Source organism: Gadus macrocephalus, chromosome 17 (assembly GCF_031168955.1).
Source record: "Gadus macrocephalus chromosome 17, ASM3116895v1".
NCBI classification, from domain to species: domain Eukaryota; kingdom Metazoa; phylum Chordata; class Actinopteri; order Gadiformes; family Gadidae; genus Gadus; species Gadus macrocephalus.
In genome coordinates this window covers 14,344,243-14,357,295 of record NC_082398.1, presented here as the reverse complement: position 1 = coordinate 14,357,295, position 13,053 = coordinate 14,344,243, and the positions used below count along the sequence as shown (strand labels likewise).

The 13,053-nt window shown below is 54.4% G+C and overlaps 1 protein-coding gene across 1 annotated transcript in view; it reads left to right on the top strand.

Moving 5' to 3' along the window:
- pgap1 (post-GPI attachment to proteins inositol deacylase 1) overlaps positions 1–13,053 on the top strand; it is a 29,027-nt gene that overhangs the window by 7,196 nt on the left and 8,778 nt on the right. The window contains exons 5-20 of the mRNA XM_060076627.1: positions 159–319; positions 570–622; positions 706–772; positions 2,098–2,203; positions 2,386–2,444; positions 2,723–2,806; positions 3,317–3,366; positions 3,641–3,692; positions 3,837–3,914; positions 4,109–4,184; positions 4,364–4,437; positions 4,513–4,564; positions 4,664–4,730; positions 10,554–10,659; positions 12,005–12,043; positions 12,451–12,635. Of these exons, the coding sequence (XP_059932610.1) occupies positions 159–319; positions 570–622; positions 706–772; positions 2,098–2,203; positions 2,386–2,444; positions 2,723–2,806; positions 3,317–3,366; positions 3,641–3,692; positions 3,837–3,914; positions 4,109–4,184; positions 4,364–4,437; positions 4,513–4,564; positions 4,664–4,730; positions 10,554–10,659; positions 12,005–12,043; positions 12,451–12,635 (1,309 nt within the window). The remainder of the gene's footprint in view (positions 1–158; positions 320–569; positions 623–705; positions 773–2,097; positions 2,204–2,385; positions 2,445–2,722; positions 2,807–3,316; positions 3,367–3,640; positions 3,693–3,836; positions 3,915–4,108; positions 4,185–4,363; positions 4,438–4,512; positions 4,565–4,663; positions 4,731–10,553; positions 10,660–12,004; positions 12,044–12,450; positions 12,636–13,053) is intronic.

The following is a 13,053-nucleotide window of genomic DNA, read 5'->3' as shown; positions in this document are numbered from 1 at the left end:
AAGAACTCTTTTTTTTACTATTTACTAACCCCAGATCACTTATTTTGTGTGCGACCATCCTAACTATGGTCCTCATAAACTCAAATCCAACCCATATTAGATAATACATTTCACTCTAGTATTGTGTCTCTGTTTCTATTGGTGTCTATTTTGTTTAGACTTCTACTCTGCGGTGCGGGAGAGGTGGGTGAGGCACGCGGACAGCCTGGCCAACGTCACCGTGCTGTCGGTGGGGGGGGGTTACCGTGACTACCAGGTGCGCTCCGGCCTGACGACCCTGCCCTGCTCCCCGGGAGACCCCAACAAGCTGTCTCTGGTGGTACGACTCCGGTTATCAATCTGAACCGCCCTCTGTTTGTCCACAAGACTCGTTGGTTAAGTTAATTAACAGATGGTTAAGCTATGTGCCTCTTTGCAGAGGCAGCAATCCCAGAATTTAGAATTAAAAGTTCTTATTCTGTGTTTGATGTTAACGGTTACAATTAATCAATGAAACCAGCAGAGCTCCGTGTGGGAGAAAACGTGCTTTCTTCCCCGATCTGCAACCTTTTCCTCTGTGCCCCCCCCAGGCGACTGCGGTTCCCAGGACCTGGGTGTCCACCGACCACCTGTCCATCGTCTGGTGAGACGGCTCTTCTTCTTCCCACCACGCCGTCTCTCCTTCTGGTGTGTCTGACAGAGGCGCTCTCTGTTCTCTGTGTTCAGGTGCAAAGAGCTGGTCCTGGCCACAGTGCGAGCGTTCTTTGACCTCATCGACCCCGAGACCAACCAGGTGAGGATGAGGAGCGGGGTCAGGGGTCAGGAGTACCCTCCTCCTTACCTTCCTCCCTGTTGATACCTGCAGTCACGCTCAGCTATGTCTTACTGCCCCAAATCTCAGGGAACATTCCCCCATGATTTACCCAGGGGGTAACGGACCATAGTTCTGGGGTTCTGGTGAAGACCGATAACGCATTTATCGGGTCTAGGCTTTCTCTCATTCATTATTGTTTTCCGTATTTTCGACGACTACAAAATTTCGGCTAGTCTCTTTAAACTGATATCAAACTAATAAAACGCTAAATCATCATTGGACGGTAGCCAATAGGTTCGGTGATTGTTGCTCCGCACACGTTTGTTTAGCTGCCCTTACCATGTAACCACAGTCTGCTCAAGTCTTATTGGTTGATGGAACTCAAACCAGAACCGAATGCTTCCGATATTAAAATCCTGTCCCGTAGCTTACAGATTCTGCATTCAAGTCTTTGTGAGGTTTATATGCAGACATCTATTGATTGAGATTAGATTGCCCTAACTGAATTGTTGTAAATGCTTTCAGTATCCCAGTGCAATTGGCTTAATTTACTGTCAAAGGGCCTCTGAGTGAATTATTGTCGTTGAAATAACAAGACACAAAACCGTCCAACACCATATAGCTCGGGTTTGTACTATTCACCTAAAACGCTTTAATTAGTACTATGTACTATTTGACACCTTTCGTCTAAAATGCACTTGCCGTAAAAGAAAGAACTCATGTCATTAATGAGCAGGTCGGGGGGAGAGGTTCTGCCCTACAGGTAGACTGGGGTGGATGTAGGGCTCAACCCCTGAACCTTCAGCTGGGAGTGAGCCCCCTTGACGGCCACCCTACCCTCCTCCACCCCTACCCTCCTCCAGTATACCCTCCTCCACCCTACCCTCCTCCACCCCTACCCTCCTCCAGTATACCCTCCTCCACCCTACCCTCCTCCACCCTACCCTCCTCCAGTATACCCTCCTCCAGTATACCCTCCTCCACCCTACCCTCCTCCAGTATACCCTCCCCCACCATACCCTCCACCACCCTACCCTCCTCCACCCTACCCTCCTCCAGTATACCCTCTCCCACTATACCCTCCTCCACCCTACCCTCCTCCAGTATACCCTCCCCCACCATACCCTCCACCACCCTACCCTCCTCCACCCTACCCTCCTCCAGTATACCCTCTCCCACTATACCCTCCTCCACCCTACCCTCCTCCACCCTACCCTCCTCCACTATACCCTCCTCCACCCTACCCTCCTTGATCTCTAAGCTCCTCCCATGGAGCAGCTGACCAATGGGTGTGCGGTGCTCAGTTCACAGACAGTGTGGTGAGGAGGATGGAGGTGCTGCACCACCACTTCATCAGACACCCCGTCAGGATGCTGGATGAGACCCCGGAGGCCCCCCTCCCCCTGCCAGGTACACACGTCACACACGGTACCCCCCCCCCCCCCCCCCCCTCCAGGGGGAGGGGGGAGAAGAGGGGCAGGAAGGCAGTTCTTTTCATTTCAAGGCAAACGGAAAACCCGTCGCATTCTTAATGGGAATGGAAATCAAAGGCAAATCTACAGTCTGTCATTTAATTAGTTTACCTACTGCAGATTCTCCTGAGGCGTGGAATGAAGTGAATGCACTGCGTCTGGCGTACAGCGCCCCCAAGGTAGAGTCGACCCGGGAACGGGTTTATTATCTATTCAACTGTAGAAAAGGGTTGGTTTTAGCATGAAATGTATCCTCTTAAAAGTGCTACTAAACCCAAACCCCTTTGACTATTATTTGTTATTTTCATAAATCTACGTTTTGTGAATCAAATTTGTAAGTTTGTTCTATGCATTGTGGATGCAAGGTTTGTTTCAAACAGCACACTACCAGATGTTTGGATTCATAATGAAGACGTGTTTGTTTGATTTGTCTCCGGTGGGGATGTGACGCCAACAGGAAGGTCAGGCAAAGTACTTCCTGTTTGCCCTGTCCAGTCGCAGGAAGGCTTACAGCCACTTCTACTGTCGCAGCAACAACATGGTGAGGCTCTTTCATTGGGACTGGTTCGGTGTGGCCTGTGATGAGGTTAAATAAGATAAGATAAGATAAGATACAACTTTATTAATCCCCCGTAGAGAGAAATGGGAGAAATTTGTTTGTTGCAGAACAGCCCAGCAGCAGTGGAAGGACACAGGATAAAATAACAATGCAATAAATACAATAAATACAAAGTGCTAATGCATAAGTAGACGCTTATAGTTAAAAATAGGGACAAAAACAAGACAAACAGAACCAACATCAAGATGGGTGATGCATATACACATATATACGCATACCTAAACACAAACACATGCGTATGCAAACATACACAAACACAATATACAGGCATGAAATATACAGTTCATGCCTCAATATGTAGGATAAGGTAATCAAGGTCGTTTTACGTGCCCTTAACTGCAAGGGATTTGCCATGGTTGATGATGTGAAACGTGGTTAGTTGATATAGTGTGTGCCTTGTGTGTGTGTGTGTGTGCATGCGTGGCTGTGTAGGAGATGTCCAGCTGGGTGTATGGATGTGTCCAGAAGACTGGCTCCATGTGGTAAGAGGACTCTGTTTACTGACTCATGATGACTCTAGCATATAAAACCAGATGAGCCTGTCGGATCAGGACTGTTGTGGACATTGTCATCATGACATTATGTTCCTCATTTCACCGATCCAGTTTTAGCTGCAGCTTGAATGTCATGGACACACGGACCAATATTTTATTTACTTGGTTTTGTGGTGCATTGTGGGGTCAATCCAATCATTTAAATAAGTTGATTAATATATTATTTTTTAAATAATGTTATTTTCTCTGTCTCTCTGAACAGTGTTCGTGCGGTGGACCTGTCCCGTGGAACAGACCTCCTACCTCCATATAAGGTCATTTCCTCCTTATGCTGGTTGAAGCTACTTAATCACTCAACGGCATGGTGTGCTGATACAAGTTGACACAGATCTATCTGAGTCTATCATATCATATTACCTTCCTGTCTGACCGTGCTGTGTCCTGATTGGCCCACACAGGTGCTCGTCCTGAGCCTCAGCGACCTGTCTTCTGTCTCTCACCTGGTGGTCGCCGCCTCAAACCTCAACGGCAAGCAGGTGAGGACGCTAACGGCAGCCAAGTGCTGTGAGTTCTGACAATACGTGTGTGGTGCGTAGCCATGGGAACACAAGTACACATTCAGTATGGCTGGAGTTGAGACGGTTCATCTCAGCGATGGGACAGCAGTCCAACGTGAGTTTTGTTTCAGTAAGCGTTGACGTGGCCGTTGGGTTGTGTGTTTGTCTTCCAGTTCACGGTGGAGTGCGAGTGGCAGAGACAGGAGGCCCAGACCGTGTCCGTCTCCGTGCCACACGTCCTCTCCTTCGGTACGTCACTCAGGGTTATTGTTCTGGTTACGCTGCAGGAGGAACGGTTTGGAGAGTTGTAAAGAGAGAGAGCAGAAACGGTGGATGAATAATAATAGCTCTTAAATCGTACCTAGAGCTCCTTAAGTTGCCGTGTTTAACCCGTGAGCTAAAGTGTTTACGAACGTGTGCCCGTCCAGGGTTGACCTCCAGTGACGTGACGGTGAACTCCTCGGGACTCCTGCACACCGTGGAGCTGGAGCACTTCCACCAGGTGTGGGACGGTCGGGACACGCAGAGCATTCCCCACCTGGGACTTCACAGTTTGACTTCTCTCTTTGTGTCGTAGGTCTACCAGTCTTTCAGAATTACGGTCACAAGCCACTGCAAAGTACAAAAGGGTAAGATGGTTGGAGCTTTGGATCTTGTGAATGTTAACATGGGTATAAGTATAGATAAATCTCGGGTACGAATGTGGATTTCATTACGTTGCTCTGCAGATAGAATGGCCAACGTGTACCGGATGAAGGTGCCATGGTTCAGAGAGGACTTCTTAACCACTGCCAGGCAAGTGTGTGTGTGTGTGTGTGTGTGTGTGTGTGTGTGTGTGTGTGTGTGTGTGTGTGTGTGTGTGTGTGTGTGTGTGTGTGTGTGTGTGTGTGTGTGTGTGTGTGTGTGTGTGTGTGTGTGTGTTATCCGGCTTGGAGAATGGGCCGGGATTCAGGAAAACAGGTGGCAACGGTTGCTTTAAGCCGACTTCGGCGTTTATTGCAATTATAAAAGACAGGATAAGGGTGCGCTTGGGTCTCCGTGGGCCTCAAGCCTCTGCAGTCCATGTGTGTCTCTGCCTCTGCCGTGCTCTTGGTCTGGACCTCCACTTAAAATGGCTCCTCTGCTTACGGCCAGGTGTCCCCCAATCACCCTGATTGGGGGGAAGGACCCGGTGCTCTCCGTCGCCGGCTGGTGGGTGGGGGTGGTACACCCCGTCCTTCACGGTCCCACGGGACCGTTCAGGCCAAGGCTTCAGGGGCGGGATGCCACACCCCCCCCCCGTTTGCTCAAGCCCCTGGTCTCTGGGGAACCCACCCAGACAGGCATCCCGACGTGACAGGGCGTCGGCATTGGCATGCTCCCGGCCCGGTCGGTGGTCCACCCGGAACCGGAAATCCTGGAGAGCCAGGAACCACCGTGTCACCCGGGCGTTTGTATTCTTGGCCCCCGCCATCCACTTCAGGGGGGCGTGGTCGGTGACTAAGGTGAACTCCCTCCCCAGGAGGTAGTAGCGCAACTTCTCCAGGCACCATTTGATGGCCAGGGCCTCCTTCTCCACGGTGGAGTAGTTGCGCTCATTGGGGAGGAGCTTCCGGCTGACGTAGGTTATCGGGTGCTCCTCTCCGGCCCGGACCTGGGACAGGACCCCCCCAAGACCCACCTCCGAGGCGTCTGTGTGAACAATCACAGGGAGGTTAAAGTCAGGTGTGATTAGTACCGGTTCTGAGCACAGGGCCTCCCGGAGCGTCTTGAACGCCCGGTCCGCCGCCTCTGACCAGGTGACCCGGTCTGGCAAGGCCTTACGGGTTAGGTCGTTCATGGGGCTGGCCAGCGTGGCGTACCCGGGAATGAAGCGCCGATAGTAGCCCACCAGCCCCAAGAACGCCTTTACCTGTTTCTTAGTCCTGGGTTGCGGCCAGGTCCGTATGGCGGCTACCTTGCCCTCCTGCGGCCGCACTGTCCCTCTCCCGACCCGGTACCCCAGGTACGTCGTCTCCTCTCTCCCGAGGCGACATTTGGCCGGGTTAGCGGTGAGGCCCGCCTTGCGCAGCTCTCCCAGCACGGCCCTTAGCTGGCGGACGTGGATATCCCAGCTGGGGCTGTAAATGATGATGTCATCAATGTATGCCGCCGCGTAATCCTGGTGGGGTCTCAGGAGCTGGTCCATCATCCGCTGGAATGTGGCAGGGGCACCGTGTACCCCGAAAGGGAGGACGGTGTACTGGTACAGTCCCCCCGGGGTGGAGAACGCCGTCTTTTCCCGGGCCGCACGGGTCAACGGCACCTGCTAGTACCCCTTGGTCAGGTCCAGGGTCGACAGGTACCGCGCCGGGCCCAGGCGCTCGATAAGTTCGTCGACCCGGGGCATGGGGTAGGCGTCGAACTCCGATGCCTCGTTCAGCCGCCTGAAGTCGTTGCAGAACCTAAAGGTTCCATCCGGCTTGGGCACCAGGACCACCGGGCTGCACCAGGCGCTGCGTGACTCCTCTATCACTCCGAGCTGCAGCATTCGGCGCACCTCGGTCCGTATGGCCTCCCTCCGGGCCTCTGGGATCCTGTAGGGCGGAACCCTTACCCTTATGCCTGGCGCCGTCCGGATGTCGTGGTGGGTGACGGCAGTCCTCCCCGGCAGGTCGGAGAACACGTCCCGATGCTGTAGGACGATCTCGTCCAGGTCGTGTCTCGGGCCGCCAGGGCCAAGGGAGCGGGGTCGGCGGGTGTCTGCTCCCCCCCCCTCCACTGCTTCAGGATGTTGATGTGGTACAGCTGTGTCGGCTTCCGCCTCCCTGGCTGGCGGACCCGGTAGTTCACCTCGCCCACGCGTTCCACCACCTCGTAGGGTCCCTGCCACTTGGCCAGGAACCGGCACTCCGCCGTGGGGACCAGAACCAGGACCAGGTCCCCGGGCTGAAAGGTCCTCAGCTGGGCTCCTCGGTTATAGACCCTCGCCTGGGCCTGCTGCGCTTGCTGGAGGTGCCTCCGGACGATGGGCCACACCCGGGCCATGCGGTCACGTACCTGCTCCACGTGATCCACGGTGGTGCGGTGGGGGGACGGCTGGCTCTCCCAGGCCTCCTTTGCGATGTCCAGGATCCCGCGTGGTCTCCGCCCATACAATAGCTCGAAGGGGGAGAACCCGGTGGACGCCTGGGGGACCTCCCGTACCGCGAACAGCACGTGGGGTAGTAGTTGGTCCCAGTTCTTCCCGTCGGCTTGCATGGCCTTCTTGAGCATCTGCTTTAGGGTTTTGTTGAAGCGCTCGACCAGGCCGTCTGTCTGGGGGTGGTAAACCGAGGTCCGGAGCTGCTTCACCTGCAGGAGCCTGAGGACCTCCTTCATCACCCGTGACATGAAGCACGACCCCTGATCGGTGAGCACCTCCTTCGCTATTCCCACCCGGCTAAAAAGGAGCATTAGTTCACGGGCGACTGCCTTGGCGGTGGCGGCGCGCAGGGGGAGGGCCTCGGGGTAACGGGTGGCATAGTCAACTAGCACCAGGATATAGCGGTGGCCCCGGCTGGTCTTGGGAAGGGGCCCCACGATGTCTAATGCCAAGCGGTCAAAGGGGGTCTCAATGATGGGCATGGGAATGAGGGGGTGTCTAGCGATGGACCGGGGGGCTACCCGCTGGCACTCGGGGCACCCCTGGCAGTGGCGCTCCACATCCCGCTTAACCCCCGGCCAATAGAACCTGGCTAGGACCCGCTCCCGGGTCTTGTCCATGCCTAGGTGGGCCCCCAGGAGGTGAGTGTGGGCCATAAAAAGCACCTTACTAACATAGGGGCGAGGCACCACTAGCTGTTCCCTCACTCCCCCCTCCCCGGAGGCTACTCTATACAACAGACCCCCCCTGGTGCTGAAGTGCGGGTGTGGTGTGTGACTCACCGAGTCCCGGGCCTGCCCGTCGTGAACCAGGACGTGGCTCCAAGCGTGCTTGAGGGCCTCATCCTGGAGCTGAGCGGTGGCGAACTGGCCGGGTCGGGTCGAGCCTTCCCCCCCCCCGGGTAAGAAGTCCGAGAACTCAGTGAGGGGGGAGCTCTCCGGGTCTTCCGGTGGGTCTGGCTGCTCGGAGGCTGTGAGGGTCTCCGTGGTGTCGGGGGTAGGTTCCGGTGTCTCGCTCCGGATGGGACCTCTCGCTGTGTGCCCCGGGGTCCCCGGTGGGGAAGGTCCGTTCCCCTCCGATTCCTCGTCCTCCGCCGTCAGCTCTCCCGGGGATGATGGACGCCGGGTGGCCCCGTAGGCCTGCCGAACCCCCCGCGCCCCTCTGCGGGGAGGGCCTCTCCAGCTCCGTAGCTCCCGCGTCGGGTCCCACAGCCGGTGGAAGATCGGGCAGTCCCTCCGGATCAACACGGGGACCGGTAGGTGGGGGACAATCCCCGCCCTGATTGTGAACACCCCGTGTGGGGTGCGGACAACCACGTGGCACGTGGGGTAGGTCCGGGTGTCCCCGTGAACGCAGGCCACCTCCATAGGTTCCCCCGCCTTCCCTCCCGCCAGGTCGGGGCGAAGGAGGGTAACCGCACTGCCAGTGTCCAAGAGGGCCTGCGTGTCCCGGTTCATGACCCGCGCCGGGATCGTCGGACTACCCGAGGTTCCCTGCGACCAGCAGGTCGCCAACATGCACGTGTGATCCACCCCCGGATCCGCGTATGCTGACGGCATCGATACATCCTGTCCCCTCGGGCAATAGCGAGCGATGTGGCCGGGCTGGCCGCACCCAAAGCAGCGCCGCACCTCCCGGTTCTCTGGTACTCCGCTCAGTGGGGTAACGCCGGGAGCCGGGTTGCCGATGGGGGGCCCCCTCGGGGCTTGGCGGGTCTCGGCGCGCCGTGGGGCTGGGGCGGGTCTGGCGTTCAGGAGCTGGGCCACCTGCCAGTTCTCCAGCTGAAGGACCAGGTCGTCCACGGTGGCGGGATGATGGTAGGCCAGCACGCGGCGGGCGTCCGGCGGGAGTCGCCGCAGGGTGTGGTCAATAATCACCCGGTCGATCGGGCTGGGGCCCTCTCCCGCTGTCAGCCACCGCTTCACCAGCCGGCTGTGCTGGGCGATCTGGGTGCGCACAGCTCCCTGCGCGTCAAACCGCCAATCCTGCGCACGTTGCGCGCGCGCCGCGAGGTTGTGGCCATAGTAGGCCAGTATGGCCTGTTTGAGCGCCGGGTACTGGCGGGCGACGTCCGCCGGCAGGTCCTGGCTCGCCTGCTGGGCGGGTCCGGTGAGGAACGGCGCCACTATGTGCGCCCACTGCTCCTCTGGCCAGCCTTCCCTCTGTGCGGTCCGCTCGAAGACCTCGAGGTAAGCCTCCACGTCGTCTTCCGGTCCCAGCTTCGTGAGGCGGCTGGTCGGGGCGGCGGTCGGCGCAGCGCGGACGGCGTGCTGAGTCAGCCGCAGAACAGCTTCGCGGAGCAGGGCGAGGCTCTCGGTGGTCTCCCACTGGTGTTGCTGGGCAGCCAACGCCGCGGCTCCATCCGGGTTCTGCATGGTGGGGTAGTATTAGTGGGAACGCTCAAGCTGCCCGCATCCTCCACCATATGTGGTATCCGGCTTGGAGAATGGGCCGGGATTCAGGAAAACAGGTGGCAACGGTTGCTTTAAGCCGACTTCGGCGTTTATTGCAATTATAAAAGACAGGATAAGGGTGCGCTTGGGTCTCCGTGGGCCTCAAGCCTCTGCAGTCCATGTGTGTCTCTGCCTCTGCCGTGCTCTTGGTCTGGACCTCCACTTAAAATGGCTCCTCTGCTTACGGCCAGGTGTCCCCCAATCACCCTGATTGGGGGGAAGGACCCGGTGCTCTCCGTCGCCGGCTGGTGGGTGGGGGTGGTACACCCCGTCCTTCACGGTCCCACGGGACCGTTCAGGCCGAGGCTTCAGGGGCGGGATGCCACTGTGTGTGTGTGTGTGTGTGTGTGTGTGTGTGTGTGTGTGTGTGTGTGTGTGTGTGTGTGTGTGTGTGTGTGTGTGTGTGTGTGTGTGTGTGTGTGTGTGTGTGTGTTCTTACAAAAGAGTGTACCATTTATGTACAGGTTCTAGTGGACAAAACCGGGCCCTCGTGAGCCAGCCCACGATCATGGCCCTTATACGGCTGCATTATGATAGCCCTCATAAACCAACCCACTGTGATGGGCCTCATAAACCAGCCCACTATGATGGCCCTCATAAACCAACCCACTGTGATGGGCCTCATAAACCAGCCCACTATGATGGCCCTCATAAACCAGCCCACTGTGATGGGCCTCATAATCCAGCCCACTATGATGGGCCTCATAAACCAGCCCACTATGATGGGTCTCATACGTTGGCCCACTATGATGGGCCTCATAAACCAGCCCATTATGATGGGCCTGATAAACCAGCCCATTACGATGGGCCTCATAAACCAGCCCACTATGATGGGTCTCATACGTTGGCCCACTATGATGGCCCTCATAAACCAGCCCACCATGATGGGACTCATAAACCAGCCCACCATGATGGGTCTCATAAACCAGCCCACTATGATGGGCCTGATAAACCAGCCCACTATGATGGGCCTCATAAACCAGCCCATTATGATGGCCCTCATAAACCAGCCCACTATGATGGCCCTCTTAAGGTAGTGTCTGATTACATTCCCTCCAACAGTGTTCCTTCTGTGACTGAGATCTCGGGGATGCTCCACACCAGTCGCCCGGGCAACACCTCCTCAGCTCTGCTTCAGCTGCACACCGCCCCAAACTGCCAGTACAAGGTAAGGCTCAGCTCCCATCAATACCAGCCACTAGGACTAGGTTATGGGAATGGGATTCAGTATATTAAAGGGGGGACATCAGTGGCGAAGCAAGACCTTCAAGCCCACCCAAAACTTGCCTTAGCCCACCCTATCATTTCGTCCTCAAATCTAATATTCTACCTTTTTTACACAAGCAATGAGAGAATAGATGCTGTAATGAACAGGCACAAATGGGCTAGTGAAATTGAGCGCAACCTTCCTGCAGGAATCTCTAACCTCTGATTGGTGGGTGGGCGTCTCCTGTTTGACAAAACCAAAAAGGCAGCACGAGCACACTTAACATAGTTTCTGCTGTTTTGTCTGTCAAAAAGGCTTGCTAGTCTTTATCAGAAAATCCACGATTTCCAGCTGTGTTATAACATGACCAGCTAATAATAATAATAATCATTTTAAAACCTTGACATAATCAGATGACTTTTAAATTACAGTTGACCACAAGGCGATTCTATCTATGCCTCTTCTTGAATTGCTTCATGTTTTTGTCGGCTGGGGTTTGTAGGTTTGTAATGCTGCGTAGCATGATAAGCATGATAAGGTGCAAGGAGCAGAAAAAGTTGACATGGGAGCTAATTTTCAGTTGAAAAAAAACGCTGGCATTATTTTATCAGCTGAGGGCGTATTCATTGCCATAACAACGTGAGCTAATCAACAAGTACAACATGTTTTAATACTATGAGACTCACTATGAGGGGGGGGGGGGCGCGAGCAGCAGACGGGACTGAGTGTCTTATTTATTTATTTATTTTATATTTATTTTAATAAGTTACATATTTTATTTTAAATAAACATAATACCAAGGGTCAGAAGTTTTGCAAGAATTTTGATCTCACAGTTGACAGAGGGACTTGGTGTCTTTATTCATGCTTGAAAGAGGAACATATATTATTTTTTTTTAGATGGAATAAGCTGTTGAAGCTGACAAGTGACCAATGTTTAACATTAAAAATATTTTTAATTAAATGCAAACCCCAGTGAATCATATGCTCTTGTTTTTCTGTTTTGAGATTCACACAGACTTAGCAGTCTTGTTTATATCACAAGTGGGCGTGTCCACCTAGATGCTGGATGGATCAGTCCACCGGCCTACCCAGTGGACTGAAGCAAACGTTGCTGATCCATCCATCGTACATCTCGGTGGACACGCCCACTTGTGATGTCACAGAAACACAGGAAAAGGTTGATTTTCAAACGGCTTGTAACGGCTAATAACACTCACACCTGGTGGTATGATATCAGCCCTTTAAGTTGTTGGGATACAACAACATCAGTTGAACTGATCAGTGTTTTCTTATTATCTCTGTAGGTGCTGGTGAGGACCTCTTTCCCGAGGGTTATAGGACAGGTAAGATACAGTCATGTATCAAGACGTTTTCAGATAAAAGTCTGCATTTCCCATGAGCCATCACTGAGAGGTGTGGCAGGGGTTTAGAGAAATGGACGTTTCTTAGGACGTTATGTTGAAAAAATACTAATGAAGTGATTAATCAGTGTTTGTATTAGCTGTATTTTGTACTCCAAATATCAAGATGCTTTTTTCCCAATCAGGGAAACTATTTTAACAATAGGTGATTGTGTCATATGTGTATACCTGCCAACTGGTGGGTATTTGATTCCTAAAGCCGTGGTTTCATTGTGAAGGACTTGTCTGGGCATTAAGTCGTGGCTGCGTTCCAACACACAGTGATTTGAGCGCTGTTAGCTCGTTCTGCTCGAGGACTCCTCCAGCCTCCCTGTGCTCTGCCCCTCCAGGTCCTGCGGTTCTGCGGACCCCAGCTGCCCGTGTACATGGCCGTAACGCTCCTGCTGGCCTGCGGGGGGCAGCTGTGGTCCATCGCCAGGACCGGGAAGCCTCTGGAGGCCAGCCATGCCGTGGGCTGGGGCCTGCAGCCTCACAAAGTGGGCCTCCCCGTCTACCTCCTGCATCTGCTGCTGGGGTACGAGTCTATCACACAGCCGCGACCCTACTGCCCTACAACCACAGCCTTCCCCCCGGCGATGATGATGATGATGATGATGGACGTTCACACTATTCTTCACTATTCATTCGACTGCCACATATGGACCACAGGTGTCCCTGAGCGAGACGCCTCACCCTGACTGCCCTGTGCAGGGAGGTGTGGCGTCACCTGTTTGTGAGCAATAGAAAAGAATCATGACGGCAACCCCTTTCCTTCCTTTCCATCATGATGGAATGGATTTAGTTTATTTTTTGCTAATCCCATGTCATTATTGCCTGAAATGTAAAGTGTGTGTGTGTGTGTGTGTGTGTGTGTGTGTGTGTGTGTGTGTGTGTGTGTGTGTGTGTGTGTGTGTGTGTGTGTGTGTGTGTGTGTGTGTGTGTGTGTGTGTGTG